The sequence below is a fragment of the Pollicipes pollicipes genome, unplaced genomic scaffold (genome assembly GCF_011947565.3).
Source record: "Pollicipes pollicipes isolate AB1234 unplaced genomic scaffold, Ppol_2.1 Scaffold_4881;HRSCAF=5763_pilon_pilon_pilon, whole genome shotgun sequence".
Taxonomy (NCBI): domain Eukaryota; kingdom Metazoa; phylum Arthropoda; class Thecostraca; order Pollicipedomorpha; family Pollicipedidae; genus Pollicipes; species Pollicipes pollicipes.
Genome location: NW_023596576.1, coordinates 42,302,094 through 42,321,796, shown reverse-complemented (window position 1 = coordinate 42,321,796; position 19,703 = coordinate 42,302,094). Strand labels below are relative to the sequence as shown.

Here is a 19,703-nt window from a genome sequence, read left to right as displayed (position 1 = left end):
TTGCTGTTTTCTGTGCTAACCAGTATGGCGGCTCGATCTAAACAGCTCATCCGGAAGCAGGTGGTGAATATTGCGTTGGATAATTACAATTCCCAGCCATGAATGTCCATCATCACCACGTCAGCCACCTTGTGATAATACGGCCAAATACTTGGCATGTATTGAACGATGAGCTGGAGTGTCAGCGGTGTCCGGTAATGCACTACGTTGTACCGCAAAATAACAATTTAAAACTGCTGAATGAATTTCCAAATCACCGATTAATCTGACCTGTATCGCAGGTAGTCGTACTCCTAATATTATCCAATCACCTAATCGTTGGATATGATTCAATTAAACTGCCGTCTAACCTGTAAACAATAATTTCCGAGAGAAATGTAGCTCATACAGTCTCTTTAAAACACGGTACCACCACAAGTTCAATTTAAAAGCATCACAGGGCAAATAATAACATGCGAACAGCAAAAGGTACATGTCACTCTCATATTGCCAATTCAGGGCTACTGTCATAAACAGGCCGCCCCGCCCAACTGAATCGCTGCTTGGCCAGCTGACCTCTCTGTGGGGTCACGTGCCCTGAGGTGCAGCACTATGGACCGTTGCCCGGCCGGGCAGCCCTGGCAGCGGGTGGATGGAGCGCTTGAGTGACCGACGTTATGCACAAAGCAATAGGAAGGTAGACAAGTGCAAGCTGGCTACCGAGTCGCGTCGGGATTCTACCCCATTCTTGATCTCGCCACGTCAAGCTAAGCGTGGGAGGACACCGGCTCAGACGGGTTAAGAACCACTACGTCCAGAGACTGGTCTGGGCTCTCGTTGTTAGCCATGGTTTGGCCCGGCCGAACGGGAAACCGGATCCGTTTACCATAACGGGCATACCAGATGGGATGGGCGGGATTCTTGGGAGGAATGAGTTATCTTTCTGGGCCTTGACTGTTGTGATGGTCGTCTGTAGTACTCCTGGTGTCATTACGCGATGGACGGCCGTGTGCCGTTGCACACTTTGGGATCCTGTCTTCCTAGAGGCGTGATGGGCGCGCCTTACCTGAGCACAAGGCTGCGTGATTGCAGTCGTGATGGCCCCAGGCTGTTGGGGAAGTCCACTGGGTAGCCTGCACTATCACCTGGCTTCGGCACAGTGTCCACTGCCTTATAGGCCATTGCATCTCCAGGCGATTTTTCTAGGAGCTTTGAGTTACTGTCATCAACAGCAAGGTTGTTTGGCGCCAGGTTGGCCCACTCCACATGACGCATTTCCAAAAAATTGCATATTCAGAAAATAAAAAAAAAATGCCAGTTGTTTGAAATTATGCAAACAAGAAGTGATCAGCTGCTTCTCCGGCATCAGGAGAACCATTTTGTATTGCAAAAAGGTCTCAGATGACTTGGCAGTCATGGAGTGAACTGTGTTTTTGTTGAGGTGTGGTATTCTACTAAATCATTCAAAACGTTAACACTAAGTTGTGTGATGACGTCATCAAACAAGTTGAAATCCTTTTGTTGCAACTCTGTGCAAAAATGAAGTGCTGACCCATTGCTCGGGCATCAGAAGAAGAATCGCTTAGTAAAGACGCTGGCGGTAATCGGTATAAAATGTTAACTTAATCGGTTTAAAAGTGGCTCCTCATTGGGCACTGTTGGCGTTAATGGTCATTTGCTACGGCAACTCAATCTCTCTCACCTTTGCCGTTTCATTTCTCATCGTTCCCTCCGTTGAATTTGTCGTTTCGCGTGCGTTTGCGTCATTCTCGTTATCGCAGAGACGTGATAATCCTGTGCTGTTATCTTAACTAAGCTCCATCACCCTTGGAGCGTCGAAATTGGCACTTCGACCGCGCCAGTTACTGGTTGGTGCGTTCCATCTTCGTTTCCGGCTTTCCGCCTCGGTCGTTGGGGCGTGTGCTCGGTCAAAGTTGACGAGCGTCGATGTGATGTAATTTAAACCTCGGGCTATATGAAACACACTTAGGCAAAAAGCACGTCGGTGCAAAGTGGTAAACAGATTGTCATATGCCTGTGCGACTCATTATTTTGTTTTCAGCTTTTGAGCTGTAAAAACGTTCTGGCGGGTGCAATATTACTTCCAAAAGAAAACCACCAATCAGTAGTGTGCAATCGTACTCTATAACACCCTACACTCCTGAACGGCACTGGTCAGATTTATTATTGATTAAAGGAGATTACCTGGGTAAGACCACCACCCAGCACCAAAACTTTGAGTTATCCAAGGAAGGTGCATATGCCCTGGCCGTGTGACATTGAAGTGATTTAAGTTCAGGCTCATTTAGGAATTAGTAAACTGCGACATAGGAACATGTCTAATCACAACACAAGTTAAACGCTTCCACCCAATCGTATCTAAGAGGTTAGATACGGCATATCTGAAACAGTGCTATTGACAGCCTTTGATTTGCCCACGTACCTTGTGAGAAACAGATAATGTCAGGTTTGTAAATACCCGGAGTGCAAAAGTTACGAGCTAGGCATAGTAGATGTGCGCCATGATTTAATTCTCACAAAGAATTGAAGACAATAAATTAAGTTGCCGTCACCCTAAGTTTCCCAATAAATTTAACGCATGAAATGCGTCATTTCACGCTTCGTCTTCATCTATAACATCATGGACTGCAGCGCCGCCATGGTGAACTTTCGCCGTGGATGGGGGAGGGGGCTCGTCTCCCGCTGAGCCCATGCTGAGGTCAAAACCTTGAAAAGTGTAAAATTCTGCTTAAACGGAAGTTTCTCCAGCGTGTCCGACAAGCGCCAAGAATAGCCCCGCTATAAGCTGTGCAGTTGACGACCCCGTACGTTTGCTGAATGCGTCATATTTTTCGTCTTCGACAGGTATTGCAGCTGCGCACAGGATTTGCTTTCTGCTTAACGCTTAAAACGCCTGCACGAACAGGCCATTACAGTGTAAGAGAGAACACTAGTGGCAAAACAGAAGGGACACGGTAAATTACGTCGGCGTGCAACTTTCCAAGAATCGATCTGCAAATTCGTTTGTTTTTGTTGGCTCAGTCATTTGAAACGAATTACTCACTTTGGAGCCCAGTTGTATAACATTCTCAGACGACTAAAACGAGATCATAACATTTTCAGAGCGTATGATAATGATGTCTCCCAACAGGACGCCTATGTAGTGAGCTACAGAGAGCCTGAGCGCCGGCACCGTTTTAAGTAGACGTGGTTGCCCAAATTACCGGCATGATGTCCTTCCCAAATCCCTAGGCCCGTGGTAGCATCAAACATTTATACATCATCGAATACCTACATTCGATCGCTGATGCAAACTTAAATACAGCAGAGGGTTCTGTGACACTGTTATCTCATCCAAACCTGTCTGCAATATTGAAATTAAACTTTTCGTCACATGCATAGACCAGGGCTGTGTCCGAATGACCGCTGAACGTTACTTGCGGTATCTGGCAGTGAACTTGACTATTCATGCACGTTGGTTTTGAAGGCCAATTTTAGCGGACAGATGGAGAATCCATTTGCTAACGGAAAAAATCCCTCCTTTGGACATGACAGGCGCAAAACGACGGGGGCGAGACCTGGCCTATCGTTGCCCATCGAAACTGAAAGCGCCACGTGATTCAACTAAGCTGCTGTGCTACAAAAACACGTAATACATATTGAAGCCCAGCTAAATATGCTCTTGCAGTACCAGAAACTGTGAGTCATACCCTTGTGTGTGTGTGGTGAGCTACAGTTATCCATGCAGCGTAATGCATTGCCACCCTCTGGTTACTCAGCACCTAAGACAGCTGCGCTCGGCTGCGTGTGGGGCTTCTGGAAAACTTCGCGAAGTGACCCGCGTGCACATCGTCGCACTTCACTGTTGGAACAGCACAGAGCAGTGGATTGTGGGAAAGGGCCGAGGATAGCCGCAATCATGCCTCATTTAAAATAGTTATGTTAAGAGGCTTATCACTTCGGTGAAGACGTAGCTCCCATATGTGCGAACGCTATGATTCCATTCGTCATGTGCCAAAAATTGTAATGTCTGGTCAAGTACGGGTGAAACGTTTATTAATTTCCACATACAGCCACTTCATTCATCACTGGTTATAAACGATGGCTACAAATCCGTGCAAAACCTTCCCCAAAACTTAAATCTCGCTCGGATCGCCCGTCGACGACACCCCGCCGCCGCCGCCGTTCCCAACCCGCCGCGATCGGCCGCCGTGTCGGGCGGGCGGCGCGCCGGTGCCGACGGGGCGGGCCGCACGGCGGCGACGGCTGGCCGGCCGGCCGTCAGTGTCGGCGCCGACGCCCGGGGGTGTCGATAACAGCCCGCCGGCGACGGCCGCCCGCTCCGCCCGCCGCCGTCGCGTCACGCAGCGGCGTGGAGGCCCGCGCCACGAGCTGGCCCGCGAGCGGCGCCGCCGCGCTGCCGCCCCCGCCGTCGCCCGTCGACGACCGCCGGCGCCGAAGGTCGGGGCTGAGGTCGGTGATGTCGGCCGCGCGTGGCGACGCCGTGCCGCCGTGAGCCAGTAGTAGTGGGGCAGGTGCCGGCGGGACGCGCCGTCGGAGACTGTCACGGGAGGCGAAGAGGTGCCAGTCGCCATGCCGCTCGCGCTGGTGTCGGCGCGGCTTGTCCTGCTGCTGCTTTCCTGGAATCTGCCGGCTAATGGTGAGTGACGCCAGGCCTTAACTTGTTTAGTTCAGCTATGGTCGCCGGCTGGCTGTGGGGCCTGCGGGTGTGCGGAACAAATCAGGTCAGCTCCGCGATTGCATTCCGAACAGCTCTGGGCGCACGGCAGGCATATGGTAAGTATTAAGCCAATTTAAGATAACTGATGGGTTGGACGGCCATGAAATAAAGCCGATCTTAGGCTAATGCGCTTATGATTGATTTGGCGAGAATGAAATCTGTCGATTTCACACATATGTCAGACGGTAGATGCCTCAGTCGGTAAGATTGCCTTTACCAAATCCAACTGCTACCCAAGGGTAGCAGTTGGATTTCGACAGATTTCATTCTCGCCAAATCAATCATAAGCGCATAGCCTAAGATCGGCTTTATTTCATGGCCGTCCACACTCAGTTGCTGCCCATTTGCCTGTGCTCATACATAGCTTCCCCCATGTTTACCAGTCGTATCCACTTGCCACTAACCCATCTTTGTTTTCTTACACTTTGACTCCACCCATAGAAGAATTTCAGGGAAGTTTGCATTTAAGCTAAAAGTGTCACTTTTGAACTAGGACTGCCACCCACAGGCCGGCAACGCGCGGGCCTAAAATGGCCTCCGGCGGGTGTTGCTGGTTGCAAGGCGAGCGTTGAGTGTATTTTATGAGTACAAGGCACTAACTCATCTTTTAACTCAGTACAAATGTAGACCTAATTACCTAGCAATTGCTGGTAGCAGTTGTTGAAAGAAAGCTCAGTGTTCCACAACAATGATAAAATAGGGATCTTTGTTCAATTTCGTTTTTTTCAGATCTGCAATGCACGTCAATTTATAAACAAATAAGGTATGTTGCAGCATCAAGGGCGGGCTGCCTTGGCTTAAAGCTGTTCTTTTCACAACCATGCATCATTACTTGCGATGCATTCTGAGAGAACGGAATCCTTACACAAGAGCAAGAACCATACAGGATATAACGAAAAGTGGTGATAGAACTTCCAGTGGTGTAACTTCCTGTTACGTTGCGGGAACAGGGGAAGAGCTCTCGCTCCGAGCTTTGAGAGGTTGGCCAAAGACAGGAAGACGTCGTCCTTTTTGAGCATTTTGGGGTAGGATTACTTATTTTCCCTGCTCAGCCAACACCAAACTTATTTTACGAAACTACGCCCCCGGATACTGCATGCCTTTCACCAGTCATTGCAGGCCATGAGAACACACAATGGTAGGCGCTTTCCTGACGGGTACAACTACGCATCTGGAAACACAGGACGAATACGCCGTTCATACCCATGTGTGACCTTTACGTGGCATAGAAACTATCTCGTGCGCCATGTTGCTTGAGTTGTATGTGTAGTCAAGTTGAAATTGATGAGCAGCCATCATTCAGGTGCCTGCTGAAATGGCACCAGACACCTGAATGTAACTGCAGTAGATGTTGGTGGTATCTATGCCGTTGGTAAGCTTGTCACTGTGTTGTCTATTGGTTATGGTTAATGTTGTATATAGATGTGCCCAGCCATATGTTTTTGTCAGTGTATGTGTCATTATTTCTTTCTGAAATTGACAATTTGGCCTATTTAAAGTACCTTATACCTTTGGGCCTTGGTTCGTAAATTTTTGGTTACAAAAATCATGTGTGTATATATATGTGACTAAAAAGTACTAACGTGCATCGAGGTTACGTTAATTTCAGTCATGTTTTCTTCAGGTAAAATTAGATATGACTGCTAATATCTTTTCTGTTGAGGCATGATTATTATATTATTTTGAAGATCCTTCAGAAGAACCGTGAGGACTTTTCTTGGACAAGGAGTGTCTAGTGTCGGGAAAAAAACCATTGTATGCCTAGGTCCCTCAGAAATCCTTTGAATTGAATCAACGCTCTAGATGTTTAGATAAGTAATATTCGTCCAGTTTTAGTTAACAAGATAGCTTAAGGTTAGCCATGAAAAATGCAATTGGAGATCAAGGTTTTTAGGCCTCTGAACACGGGCGTTATCTTATACACTTTCGGGGGGGTCCTGAGCTGTTCCCCCCTCACCTCCCAATGTTGACTTGAGCCCTCCCCATAAATACTCAACTGAGCTCCCCCATTGAATGCATATGAGCAAAAGAGGAGTACTGTGCCAAAGAAGTGAAGAACAATATTCGTAACTATTGGTGCAATCGATTTCTAGACACGTCGCTGCCGATACAATGCTCATTTTATACTAGATAACACACTGAAGGTATCTAAACGTTTTGCCATACCAACTCATTCCTGTGTTAAGTCAGTCTGCAAATGTTTTACAAGCTTTTCACACAATAGCGTGGTTTGGGATAAAGAACAATTTACTGCAACATGCGGCTGGATTCATAAGTATAGGTAGCCCAGATAAAAGCTTATCTATGTTTGTCCCAACAGGCTAAGTGTATTTGTCGCACGATCGTGACTGGCGGCATTCGAGTGACAGCTGAATGCACAAAACACGCCCAGCGACAGCCGCAGTCATCAGTAATTCCACAGCCGCCACCTCGGGACAGCAAAAGGTGCTCCAGACGGCACCCTGGGGGCCCAGGACGCGGCAACAGCTGAACCCTCTGCAGGCAGCTGATTGTCCGGTCGATTGTCCGCGGCGATGCGGCCCATCCTGAGTCTGAAGAAGAACTTAGGGTTACCCGACTGCATAAAGTCGAGGGCGACAGGTCAGGCAAGTGAGAAGCCCAGGCCAGTCTTAAGCTTGCGTGCATTCCAGTGGGATCCTTCTCGAACGGAAACAGTGAGGCTGTGCCATGTGCGGTGTTATCCCGTCCCACCGGAGCCACTCCTTGTTCCGATCGATCCCGTGAAGTCACCTCAGGGCCGCTCAGTATGGTATCAGAGCGGCAGTGATGTGGCTCTTAGAGGTGGTGTTGACAACATGCTCGTTCTCTTCGTCAGGGGCATTTTATGGTAAGTCATGGCTTAAGGAACGTAAGATGACTGATGACTGTCATTGTTTTTTGTATTTTGCAATTGAATGATTGAATAGGCATTCGAATGTCACTGCAGTCTTGTTTGTGCTAGAAATTCAATTGCGTTGCGCCGAGTAAAACGTACGTTGAATTTTACCCTGGCTGCCATGCGTAGACGGTGGTTCACAGAGACACAGTCTGTTTATTCTGCTTTTCCACACCTTTGCGAGTTTGATGCATTGCTAAACCGAGAGCATGTAGCACAATCTGGCGATCCCGCGCCTTGCTCAGTTTATCCGTTCTCACCGAAAAGAAGTAAGAAAGAAAATGGTTCGGCACGTCCACGTTTACACGATTGGGTATCGGAAGATAGGCGCTCCGCTCTCCCCAGTTGTGATACAAAGACTGCTTTCTTAGTGACGCTGGCGTGCGCCGAGTTGTAACAAAGTTTGATTGCGGTGGACATAAGTTTCTTCAAGTCTTATTCCGAACGTTTGTTTGGATGTATTTCTGGGATGAGCACACACGCTAAACAATGTTTTTCTTCGTGGAGCGCCGACTAGATCGTAAAATCCTGGTCAACAGCAGAGTTTTGCGACGAAGGCCTCACGTGCGTTAATGTTTGACATAGTCCTCCCCTATCCCTGACGTTACCTGACCGTTAGTCCGGTCGATGCCACAGACAGGGCGTCACGGAATGTTTGACATAGTCCTCCCCTATCCCTGACGTTACCTGACCGTTAGTCCGGTCGATGCCACAGACAGGGCGTCACGGAATGGAACAAACACATCTTTTTGCGGTGTAACTAATTTCTGTCTAGGAATTTGACTATGAGCTCTGTTTCGAAACCTCGAGTCTTTCCCAGTGTCATCAATTTCATTTTTTGTTACGTTGAACTGCTGTCTCCTGGTATACTGAATTGATTATGTTTATGTTTGATTATGGTGTTGACTGATTGTGTTCGGGGAATGGGTTGGGAGCTCCGATCCCATCCCCCGAAACACAACAATGAAGCCCTTCTTGGTTATATCAACTTCCAGCACGTGTCAAAGTGTTCACGCCATTCTTCAAGGCGGCCACTTGGGAAACTTATTTGGTCACCAGTGTTTACATGCTCAGTCCCTCCAGTTAGCAGCATGTCTGGTTAAAGGGTCGTTCAAGCTCAGTTTTGCTTTCATATCTAGGTATATCGCGGAAGTGTACTCAAAAATTGTCCATAAGCTCTGCGCCTTATACAGCGCCCCGTTTTTGTACTAAAACTGTATGTGTGAGCACCCGGAATGGCAAATAAAGTTGGCGAGCTTGTGCGGGCTGTTTGAGGAGCGTTTCTTGTGACGCGGGGAGGGTTTCAAAATTTAAGCGGCGGGCGCGTGTGGTTATTCGTAGTCTCAAAAGGTGTAATTTCCGGTTCATACTAACTATTTTTGTTGATAATTGTAAAACGATGGAAATGTCTATGCACATTATGTTCAGACTGTTCACTCGCGGAACGTTTCATGGCCAGAATGTTCGCAATGTTCATTCACGGAAACCGATGGATTAACCCCAATCTAGTTGTGACTTAAAGAAGCGCGAGCTGTGACATTGCCTACCGCTGCGTAGGCCCTTTACCTGTCCTTTCGCAAATGTCCTAACCAGTTTGTATCCGACCTGTACCCAAACTCATAATTTGTTTCGAAATATGTACCTGACCGAGCCCGCGGGTACCCATTGTAATATTGGTATCCATAGGCTCATCAGACCCGGCATGACCTCTAGAAGGCAGGCAGCTTTTACCAGTATGAACGTTGACTTTATTGCAGATGTCTACGATATGGATTGTGATGCGGGGCATTTTGTACTTCTCGTAGAGGTATTTCCGTTAACCGAAGACACCCGTAATATTAATGGCGTCCCCGAACAGACTGTTGGCGCTTCACGCAGCGTCGTCCACTATGTAACACTCTTCGCCACTTTGGAGAATATCAACGTTAGTTCCCTTATAGGAAAAATAGGCTTGCTAGTCCACGTGTGGTTTGCTCCAGTGTGTGTAGCCATTGCCGTGAGATAAGTAAGGTAGTTATGGAGCTGGTCGATAATCTACGTACCTTTAATTACCTTCATTACTGTTCAACAAGATTCATCCTTCATCATTGATCATCAGCCATCTGAATGCCGTGTAGGCTCGAGTGCCCGCGCTGTTATAGTTGTTTCTCGCCAAATTAGTCTGCCTCGGTAGACGAGAGCCCAGCTCTGAACTCCCGATGTAATCTCGCGAAGATCGTGCAATAGCCAGATACTCAGGTTTGCCGCAGCATGCTGCGAAGCGGGGAAAACGTGAACTAGGTTCAAAGTTGCACGAGCTGCAAGAGTGGAACGGTCATGTAAGTGTAGAAAAGAAGGTAGCGTCGTGAGCGAGTATAAAATTGCAGCGTATGAACCAGCTTATTTGCGAAAAACTAAAGGCTGCGAAGTACCAGTGACAGTGGGATTGGGTTCTCCATGGAACTGAAAAAAAAATGGACCTGCTAACTCACTTTTTTCTATGCAACACTTAAGGGCTAACAGTAAACGGATCAGGTCAACAACAAAGCCATAAACAACTTAACATTCATGATGGGTCTCAAACAACTCAAATGGTTCAAGTATATAAGAGCATCATATATATATATATATATATATATATATATATATATATATATATATATGCATATATCATATATAATGCAATATATTTAATCCTTTGGCTGCGGTCGCCATCCAGACCGACTTAAATCTTGTCATGATACCAGTGCTACCGGCACTCGTCTCGACCCATGGATCTGTGCCGAGTTGCAAACTAAACAAAGTTACTATGGACAAGGAAAAACACCTTTACCAAAAGGAAAAAGATCCCACTTGAATTGAGGGAGTTAGGACCAACGTTCTTCTACAAATTTTCACCGTAACTGGAATTTTTAGTCCAAGATAATGCTGTAAAAGCGCGGGCGGGACAACGATGCGGAGGGGGAGCAGCCCGCCTGGCTTCCTTCGCCGCCCCTCTTACCAGCAGGGGCGGCAGGGCGGGCCAGGCAGCCTGCTCCCCCTCCGTCTACCCCACTGGACCTCAGAGACGGTGGAGGCCCCTGAGGTCCTCCGGATCGCAGGGCCGATCGGTGTTGGGTAGTGTTCGGCACTGGCCAGAGTTGGCAGTGGCCGGCCGGGTGGGACGCGGGCTGGTGACGGGACATTGATTTGATTTGATGTTTATTTTCGATTACGGACATTAAGCAGTACATAATATGATAAGTGGATTGGCGCATAAGCAGAACGCTTAAATCTGAGCGCCTCTTCTGAATGTTGTACATTTAGGACATGCTGGGTAGTGTTCGACACGGGCCAGAGTTGGCCGTGGTCGGCCGGATGGGACGTGGGCTGATGACGGGACACGTTGGGTAGTGTTCGGCACGGACCAGGGTTGCCCGTGGCCGGCCGGGTGGGACACGGGCTGGTGACGGGACATGTTGGGTAGTGTTCGACACGGGCCAGAGTTGGCCGTGGTCGGCTGGGTGGGACATGGGCTGGAGATGGGATATGTTGGGTAGTGTTCGGCACGGGCCAGAGTTGGCCGTGGTCGGCCGGATGGGACACGGGCTGGTGACGGGACATGTTGGGTAGTGTTCGGCACGGACCAGGGTTGCCGGTGGCCGGCTGGATGGGACATGGGCTGGGACGTGAACTGGTTAGGGCCGGGCCTGTGGAGTTGGAAAATCAACGGACACCGGACGGGCCCGGCCCCAGATCCGAGATGATATGTGCATGAACCGCACTGAAATGGAGCTGCGCAGCAAAGGAGGCGTGAGGTGACTAAGCAATGCCATGTGCATTGTAGTTCGTATGCGAAACCAGGTGTACTGCAGTATTGTAGGCGCCGTCAACGAACTGCTGAGTATCGCAGTGGGTTAAACATCATATTTTCGAACTTTTAAACCTTGGCGTTTCTTCTCATTTGTAGTTCAAAGATACGAAAGTCTCTTAAAATGGATCCTAAATTAAACCAGACGAATCCGCTTCTGGTCTGTGCCACATTTGTCCGTCCCAGTGGCTCAGTTGGTTAGAACGCCTGTCTTCATCCTGATCTTGATTAAAAGCCTGATCCACCCACCCGTGGCGAGGTGGGTTCGAGTTGCTTTAGGACGCCCGCTATTTGCCCTTGACAGGTATGGCCTGCGGCCGGTGGCAGCGGTTGCGCTGAAGGTCAGTTGACGTCAGAGGGCAGGACGAACCGTGCCGAGCATTGCGGCACGTTAGTTTCTCCACTAAATTCTGCCGTTGACATGGAATTGCGCGATCGGGTGGTAGGGGTCAAGGCTCGCACAACAAGCACTGCTTAGCGTGAGCTCTGATCCCTGAAATCCATCCATTCAAAGGGTTCGGATCAAATATTTTTTTAAAAAATGTTTGAAGCCACGCGAATGATAAAGATAATGCTGCTTTCGAAACCTGCTAGTTTATACCAATTTCCTGCTGTTTCCTGCTGCCACCGGCCGCAGGCCATTACTTCTCATGTAATGCATGAGAGCATCACCTAACTGGCTAGCGCATTGCATGCTCAGTGTAATACAAAATTGTTGCTCTCGCTCTTCGCGTGAAAAAAGAATGTTACTTTGATCCGAAAGTGCCTGGTCAAAAGGGAATTTACAGTTATTTTCAAGTTCAGGGCAGACGTGTCTCTGATCTGCTAACATAAAAGCTAGATTCCAAAGGATCCCTCGACAAAACTCGAAGAACTGTGCCGGATTACGAAGACTTTTTCGACAAAATCCAAAAAATATATATAAGATGTTCGAAGCCTCCTTTTGACGTCATGAAAAAAGGCTATGTTAATGTCAGATGGGATTCGAATTTCAAAAAGGTCGGGAACGAGGCGTTGGGCTATACAAATAACGATGCATCTTGTTTCCCATCAGCTGTGGCCATTGGCTGGGTACCAAGAGTGGCGCAACGCGGCAGTCGAGCTGTGCAAGCGGTGATTTTCTCAGACATTTGTTCTTGCTTGGAAAAGCCTGCGAAAAGCCTTATAGGTCAGGTGACGTCAGGGAATGGGCCGGGTGGCCGTGCCGAGCATTGCGACATGTTAAGCTTTTGCCGCCATGTTCTGCCGTTCACCTGGAATTTCACCAACCGAAGATAGAATTCAGGGCTCCCGCAACAACCACTGCATTTATGGGTTCTGGTCACAGCGATCCATCCATTCCAAACTTCCAGACTAAATTGCACGCATTTTAGTCGTATAATCACGAATGCAGCCAAGCAAAGGTTAACCTGTGCATGTGCCGTATGTAGCCAAGTTAGGTCAAAGCTTCCTCAAAGGCCTCTCTATGCAACGTTAAGAGCCCTGACGGCTCTGAGAATTTTGAGGGTTTTTTTTTAGTTGAAAAATTGAGTCGGGCGACGAAAAAGTGCGAACAAAGCGATCTCTAGCGCACTCCGCAGATGTCATCTCAGGGTACAAATAAGCTTGTGAGCATCTTATATGAGATATTTAATCTATGGGGCACTACTCAAAATATAAAATTGCACCTCGATGTTTATAAAAAATATAGAAACTGATTGATGAAGCACGCTTCCTAAAGGCTGGTCTATCAATCTTAGACTAATCCAAACAACGGTCACGTCATTATGGCCTCAGGTATTTGCCAGGTCTCGCTGCCGGCCTGTCTTTAGCTATCTACAGCCTGTATCTAAATGATCTGAAGCGGTAAAACTTACATGCCGTTGAACCTACCGTGATGCAAAGGCCAAGTTTAAGGCCAACTTAATGCAAAGGCCTAACTGAAGGCAACGGCTAACTCTGGCAAAGTTTATATTTTCCATTTATCGCCTGCCAAGAGGTTGTACTTGAGCAACAAAAACAAACTTGTTTACCTACCAAGTTTCGTCAACATTGGAACAGAACCAGGGTCAGGGCTTCTATGCTTTCATTAACCTACGGCATTGTCCAAATATAAATATGACGATATACTTTTGCGCATAACGCAGACTTGTACACCTTCCAAAAGAAGCCCACCAAGCCGTAACCATGCCAAAAGCGTATGGAAATGTACAAAATCCCTGGAAAACTCCAAGTTCCGCGTCTTGACCTCAGAACAGGACAAAGTGCGTAACGAGCTGTTCACTTCTCTTTAAATGATGTATGTATATATTGGACTGGTTAAAGGTAATGGACCTACCATGTTTTTTGCGCACATTATTTTTCCCTGACGAGGTGAACAGCTATGCGTTAGATATCTTTCGCTCGGGTGGTAGGTCAGTTTGACTCCCTGAGATCTCAGGAAATAAGAGAGCTAGAGACACCAAATTTGTGGGGAGTGTTGGTCTGTACCTGAACTCACTTAGGTCAAAGTTTTAAGTTTCCGGGTCATGGTGCCCTCAGAACCCAGACACCTGCTGTAAACAAAACGTCACATGCTCATTTGAGGTCAGTGACCTTTTTGGACCTTTGGAATGTCATGGTAACCAAAATCATGCAAGACTGATTGATTTTTGCATTTGAATAAGCGGCAAATGTTACGCTAGGTAGTATGTTACTAAGTACAAAACGTTCAACTGGATAATTTTAGGCCATTGACCTCTTCTAATCCTTGAGAAGGCTGTGGAACATGCATAATGCAATTCCCGTTGTCAGTAAATTTAAAATCAGCACCAGAAACTACCTCACACGGCAAGCCCCTGAGTAATAAAACAAATTGCTGTTTACCTAGGTTTGACGTTCAAAACTCATCTTAGGTCAATGGACTTTGTTCATTCAACTGTTGTGTTGCTTAAGAAAATATCTCAAAAATGTGTTACTTCGTGTAACACTCCGTTGCTGCGTCAGACTGGACGATTCCCTAGAAATTGTCTTCACGGAATCCGTGGCCTGAATTTGACCTGCCGTAGGTCAGCGACCTTACAAGGTGCGTCCAAATTTATCATGCCAAACGATCTAATGTTCAATTGCCTATAGCTATGCAGCATTTGGCGCGGCTACGCCGTGCTGTTCGGAAACCATTCTTGAAAACCTTCGAAGAGGGCTAACTTGTCCTCACCATCCGAGCACGTGTCAACAAGTCATAAAATTGCCACATCTGCGTTTTTTTTGTCGACCGTGACGTCGTGGATTACGGTGTCACGGCATAAGTGCTACGGCAAAAACTCCTGCCGACACGACTGCTACAGCATTAGCTATACGCGGCATTACTTCTGCTACAAAAACTTACACAGGCTCTACTTATACATGGCATTGCTTATATTTCACAAACAATGCCCGTCATTCCGTCTACTGCAACAACTCATAGTCATTACTTACACACGACATTATTTCTACTACAAAAACTTATACGCGACATCAGTGCTACACAACTATACTCATACTTGAAAAGCTTATATCCGTCATTACTTTTACTGAAAAAAATTATGCAGTCCTTACTTATACGCGGCATTTTTCTTCTACGAAACATCATACGTAACATTAGTGCAGCATAACAAATCTTATGCTTAAAAAAACTTATACCCGTAAGGATTTCTACTGCAAAATGGTATATAGTTACTACTTACTACTACGTGACATTACTTCTACTCAGTGCGAAAACTCATGCCCGACATGAGTGCTACACAATGTAGCAGTAATGTCGTGCTATGTCTTTGCTGTAGAAGAAACAAACGTTTGCACGCTTACTTCGCTGCGCTCAGTAAAAAAACGTAGAAAATTTAATCATCTATTTTTTGCAGTTTGACTGATGGTTCTAGGTGCCCTGGTTGCCGAGATATGGCGCACAACGTGAAAGACTCGGCCGCAGGCCGTGCGGTGCTGGCGGCCGTCGGCGAGAGGGAGCGCATTTCGCCTGCGCCCTCTGCGGCACAGACAAACCTTTTGCATGGGACCGGTGATTGATCATGAGACATGACCGGTGATTCTTGCGCCTTGCATCAATTGTCCGCCTTTGAACGACGGCAGCACGCAATGCCGTTGTGTCCAACAGCATTGTTTTGTATTGGACAGTGAAAAAACCGACGGTGGATGCAACATCAATTGTCCTGGCTCGCGCAAACGTGACGCTACAATCTATATCACGTGATTGTCCGTTCGATTTCCCATCAATGCATGCTATTCCCGAGAGCGCCCCGTGCCTGGACGCAGAGATGTGACACAAAACGTGTACAGCTGTGAAATAGAGCAAAATCCATGATCCTGTGTAAAAACCATCCATCGTCGCGGTTTTAGGTGCCCTGGTTGCCGAGATCTGGCGTCAAATGTGAAGAACGGCCGGTAACAGCCAAATCTATCTTGCTGGCTTGTGCATGCGTTACACGCAACACGTGCTACATGATCATTCATGCAACGTCATTGTCTGTTCGGTTTCTTATCAATGCATGCCACTCCCCGGTGGCTCCGTGTCCTGGGTGCCGAGATGCGGCACAAAGCGTGTAAACCCGCGGAAAAGAGCAAAAGCCATCTCCCTGGCTCGTGTGTGTCCGACACATGTAACGTGCCACCCCGCACTTGTGACACCAGGGGATTTCCCGTTCAACGACCCTTCGCAGCATGCGAAACTCGAGTTACTACGTTCCATTAGACTGGAAGTCCCTCGTAAAACGTAAAAATGGATGAAATCGGCAAAACAGATCTTCAGGGCTAATGTGCACGCGTTACATGACACGTGCAGGATGACACCGTACACGTTTGAGTGATTGCCCGTTGGATCGCCCATCGAAGCATGCCAGTCTTGACGTACTTTATTTCCTGGCTTCTGAGATATCGCAAAAAGGTGTAAGTCCCCAAAAGAGAAAAAACGTGCCGTAGTTGCCATCTAACCCGTAGTTTAATCCATGCCATGTAAATCCATAGCTAAACACGTGGGCGTCATGGCATGTGGCACGTGTCACCACACATTATCATCTCGCGCCTTCCATTCTTCATCGAAGCGCGCCAATCTCGGATGTGCCCGTGCCATAGGTGCCAAAATGTGGTACAAAACGCGCCAACCTGTGGAATAGAGCAAAATCCATCTGTCAGCCCGTGCCATGTGATGCGTGTGACCGGACCATTTCGCACCGTACACATTTTCGTGCCATTTCCGTGTCGCTGCGACCCACCGTTGTCGAGATTTTGGTGCGAAGTGGCATAATCGGTCGGAGGCTTTAACCTTGAAGCAACCTCCGGCGTCGGCCGAGACACGGGGCGGCGCCGTTCCGTCGCGCCGGAAAAGCCGCAATCAGAATGCATTGCAAATGCCGTCCATTCAAATATTCGGCGCACATTTTCAAAACTTGGTATCTTACAATTTGCCCTGGAATTTATTGCGCAGTTGGGAAACGAAATCCACGCCTGTACGCGCACTGTGAACACGGCGACCGCTACGCGCAGCGCGCCACCGACCAACCCCCCGCCGGTCTGTACCGCCCCCACGAGCCCTCAGACACGGACTTTAGCCGGATAGCCTGACGACACAGAATGCTCGTTTTTTCGTAGAAAGGTCGGTGAGATGAACAAAGTCGAAAGTCAGCTGCGCGAACGGCCATTTCGACCTTTAATGCGCAAGGTGTACGACGGGAGCCGGGGCAGCAACTCGCCGTCGTCGCGGCGACAAAGCCATCATGCAACCCCTTAGTCTAGGCTCATTTGCGAGCGACATTTGCTAAAATGTGAGCAACAAACGGGTGCATAAGAGACAGTATGAATCAGTCAACACGTTGATGTAGTTTTCAACGCTAAATCACGCAAAGTTTTGACGGTAGCGGCTTGTATTCGGGGCCAATTTTTTAAACTCGGCCCATTGCAAATCATATTGCAATTTACAGCGCCACGGTGGGATGCACAAACTCACAATGCAACCTAAAGTGAAGCCGCTTTAATTGTGAATGCTGGGAAACCAAATTTAGGCCTCTACCTGCTTTACCTGCCGAGATATAACGGCAAACGTAAAAAAACCTCAAAAACGGTCGGTTTCATTTTTAAACACGTGTGCACGTGCAGTGCACACCAGTGCAGTGGCCCATTGAATGTTCTATCGCACTGTGCAAGTTTCATGTCGCTGCGACCCTTGGTTATCGAGATATGGCTCCGGGAAGCGAAGGGTGTCGGGCCGTCGGCCGGTCGTCTTTAAATTGGCGTCGCCTGTGCTTACCCTATGGGATTTTTGCGCTCTTTTTCAATCAGCACGCGCTCATTTTTGCGAAATGCGGAATTTTGACGTCACTCAGATAATCTGTGCCGGCAGGCCTCGGTCGTGTGAGAATTCCATGGAGAAATTCCTCACCGTTGAACTTCCAGATGTTCCCAATGAAATGACGGACACACACACACACACACACACACACACACACACACACACACACACACACACACACACACACACACACACACCACACACACACACACACACACACACCACACACACACACACACACACACACACACACACACACACACACACACACACTGTTTCTTTAGTATGATACTGATGACGATTAGTATAAGTTTTTGACGGATAAGGTTTGTGGCGTAACACTAATGTCCTTTACATCTATTTGCAGGAGAGGAAGAATGTCGCGTAGAAGCCATGACGGCATAAGTTTATGCAGTGGAAGTTATATCGGGTAGAATTTTCGAAATATAAGCTTTGTCGTGAAGCAGTGGCAATAATATCGCGTGTAAGTTTTTATGGTGCAAGTGACGTCGCGCATAAGTAGTGACTGTCTTTGTCTTTGTCATAAGTCTTTGCTGTACAAGAAATGAAGGGTATCTATTTTTGCCGTTTAAGTTTTCTCACATAGCACCAATTTCGTTACTATGTACTGGCAGTGGAAGGAATGTTGCAGCACAGTTGTCGGTAGAAGTTTTTGCTGTGGCACTAATGGGGAACCACGGAGTACAGCACAGCTATAGCGAAAATATCCTTAGATGTGCCGAAAATACACTTGCCTTCGATTGTGCACATTTTAGGGTCAAAACGTTGTTTAATAATTCAGCGCAAGTAACGAGATCTCTTGTAAAATGTAAGTCACTATGCAAACCAAAAGTGCATGGCATGACCGTCTACATCATAACTCAAAATAAGCCTTGGCAGGCCAGTCATTTAATACATTTGAAGCCAGAGACACGGAGAAGAGGGTGGCCTGTTCCAGCACTGACCTTCATCCCCGCTCAGATATTTGGGCCAATCACCCCGATACTTGTGGAATAAAACCAATATTATTGGGAATGAAGGATATTTCCTCTCGGCACGTATGTTTTTTATTGTAAAATGTATACTTTCAAGTCATTATGACCAAATGAAAACATGCACTTTGAAACACACTGTTTCGGAAAACGTTTTCAACTTCGAACAACGTAAAAAAATGTTTTAAGTGCTCAATTACTTTCCTCGTCACCACCTCAATTCATGCCGCTCACAGAAGTTTTGGCGGGAAAAAAACGACTTGTTAGGGAGGTAAACGGCAATTTAGCACGTATCTCGCTGTTTCTGTTTCACAAACTACTGACTACACTCAGTGTCTGCTAAAATGCGCAAAGCTGGTTTCCGCGTAAGGAATGCCCTACATTATTAAAGCCTGCTGCGAGCAAAAGGGGCGGCGGGGAACTCAGCCTACTGATGCGTTCTCGAGGTCGAAATGGATAGGGCAGTCCATTAGCCGAACGTCCCGAAATTTCAGGAGACTGGTTCCTGAAACTTTAGGAGACTAGTTCTTGTACCAGAAGGCCCCGAGAGAACGCCCCAGAACAGCCTTGTCGGAAGACCAGATGGGCCAACAGGAGGAACTGGCGTGCTCATAGGAGCCGTAGCAGCGTAAGACTGCCTGGTCACTAGGCGTCCCCAGATCGATCATTCAGTGGAACATCAAGTCCAAGAAGATGAACGCATTCAAGCTACTTGCCATTCCACCGATGTGTGACGCCGCATGTCAGAAGCGGAAGCCCTGAGACGGGGCCCTAAGCCAGAAGATTGGCAGCGAATAAGTCGGGGGCGGGACCTCCATCGATGAGAGAGATCTCACGCTTGAGGTGTCGCTGAGCGTTCAGAACAAATGCATCAACGACAGCAGAAAGAAGAGCGAACATCTGACGAGCTAAATGTATCACGAAAAATCGAAATTGTTAAATAAAGTTGCGGTCAACCTCAAAGGGAGCAA

At 47.6% G+C, this 19,703-nt stretch overlaps 1 protein-coding gene across 1 annotated transcript in view; it reads left to right on the top strand.

Moving 5' to 3' along the window:
- The first annotated feature begins 4,526 nt into the window (after window positions 1-4,526).
- LOC119100411 (acetylcholine receptor subunit alpha-L1) overlaps window positions 4,527-19,703 on the top strand; it is a 73,380-nt gene continuing 58,203 nt past the window's right edge. Inside the window, exon 1 of the mRNA XM_037223508.1 lies at window positions 4,527-4,639. Within this exon, the coding sequence (XP_037079403.1) occupies window positions 4,573-4,639 (67 nt within the window). The 5' untranslated portion in view covers window positions 4,527-4,572. The remainder of the gene's footprint in view (window positions 4,640-19,703) is intronic.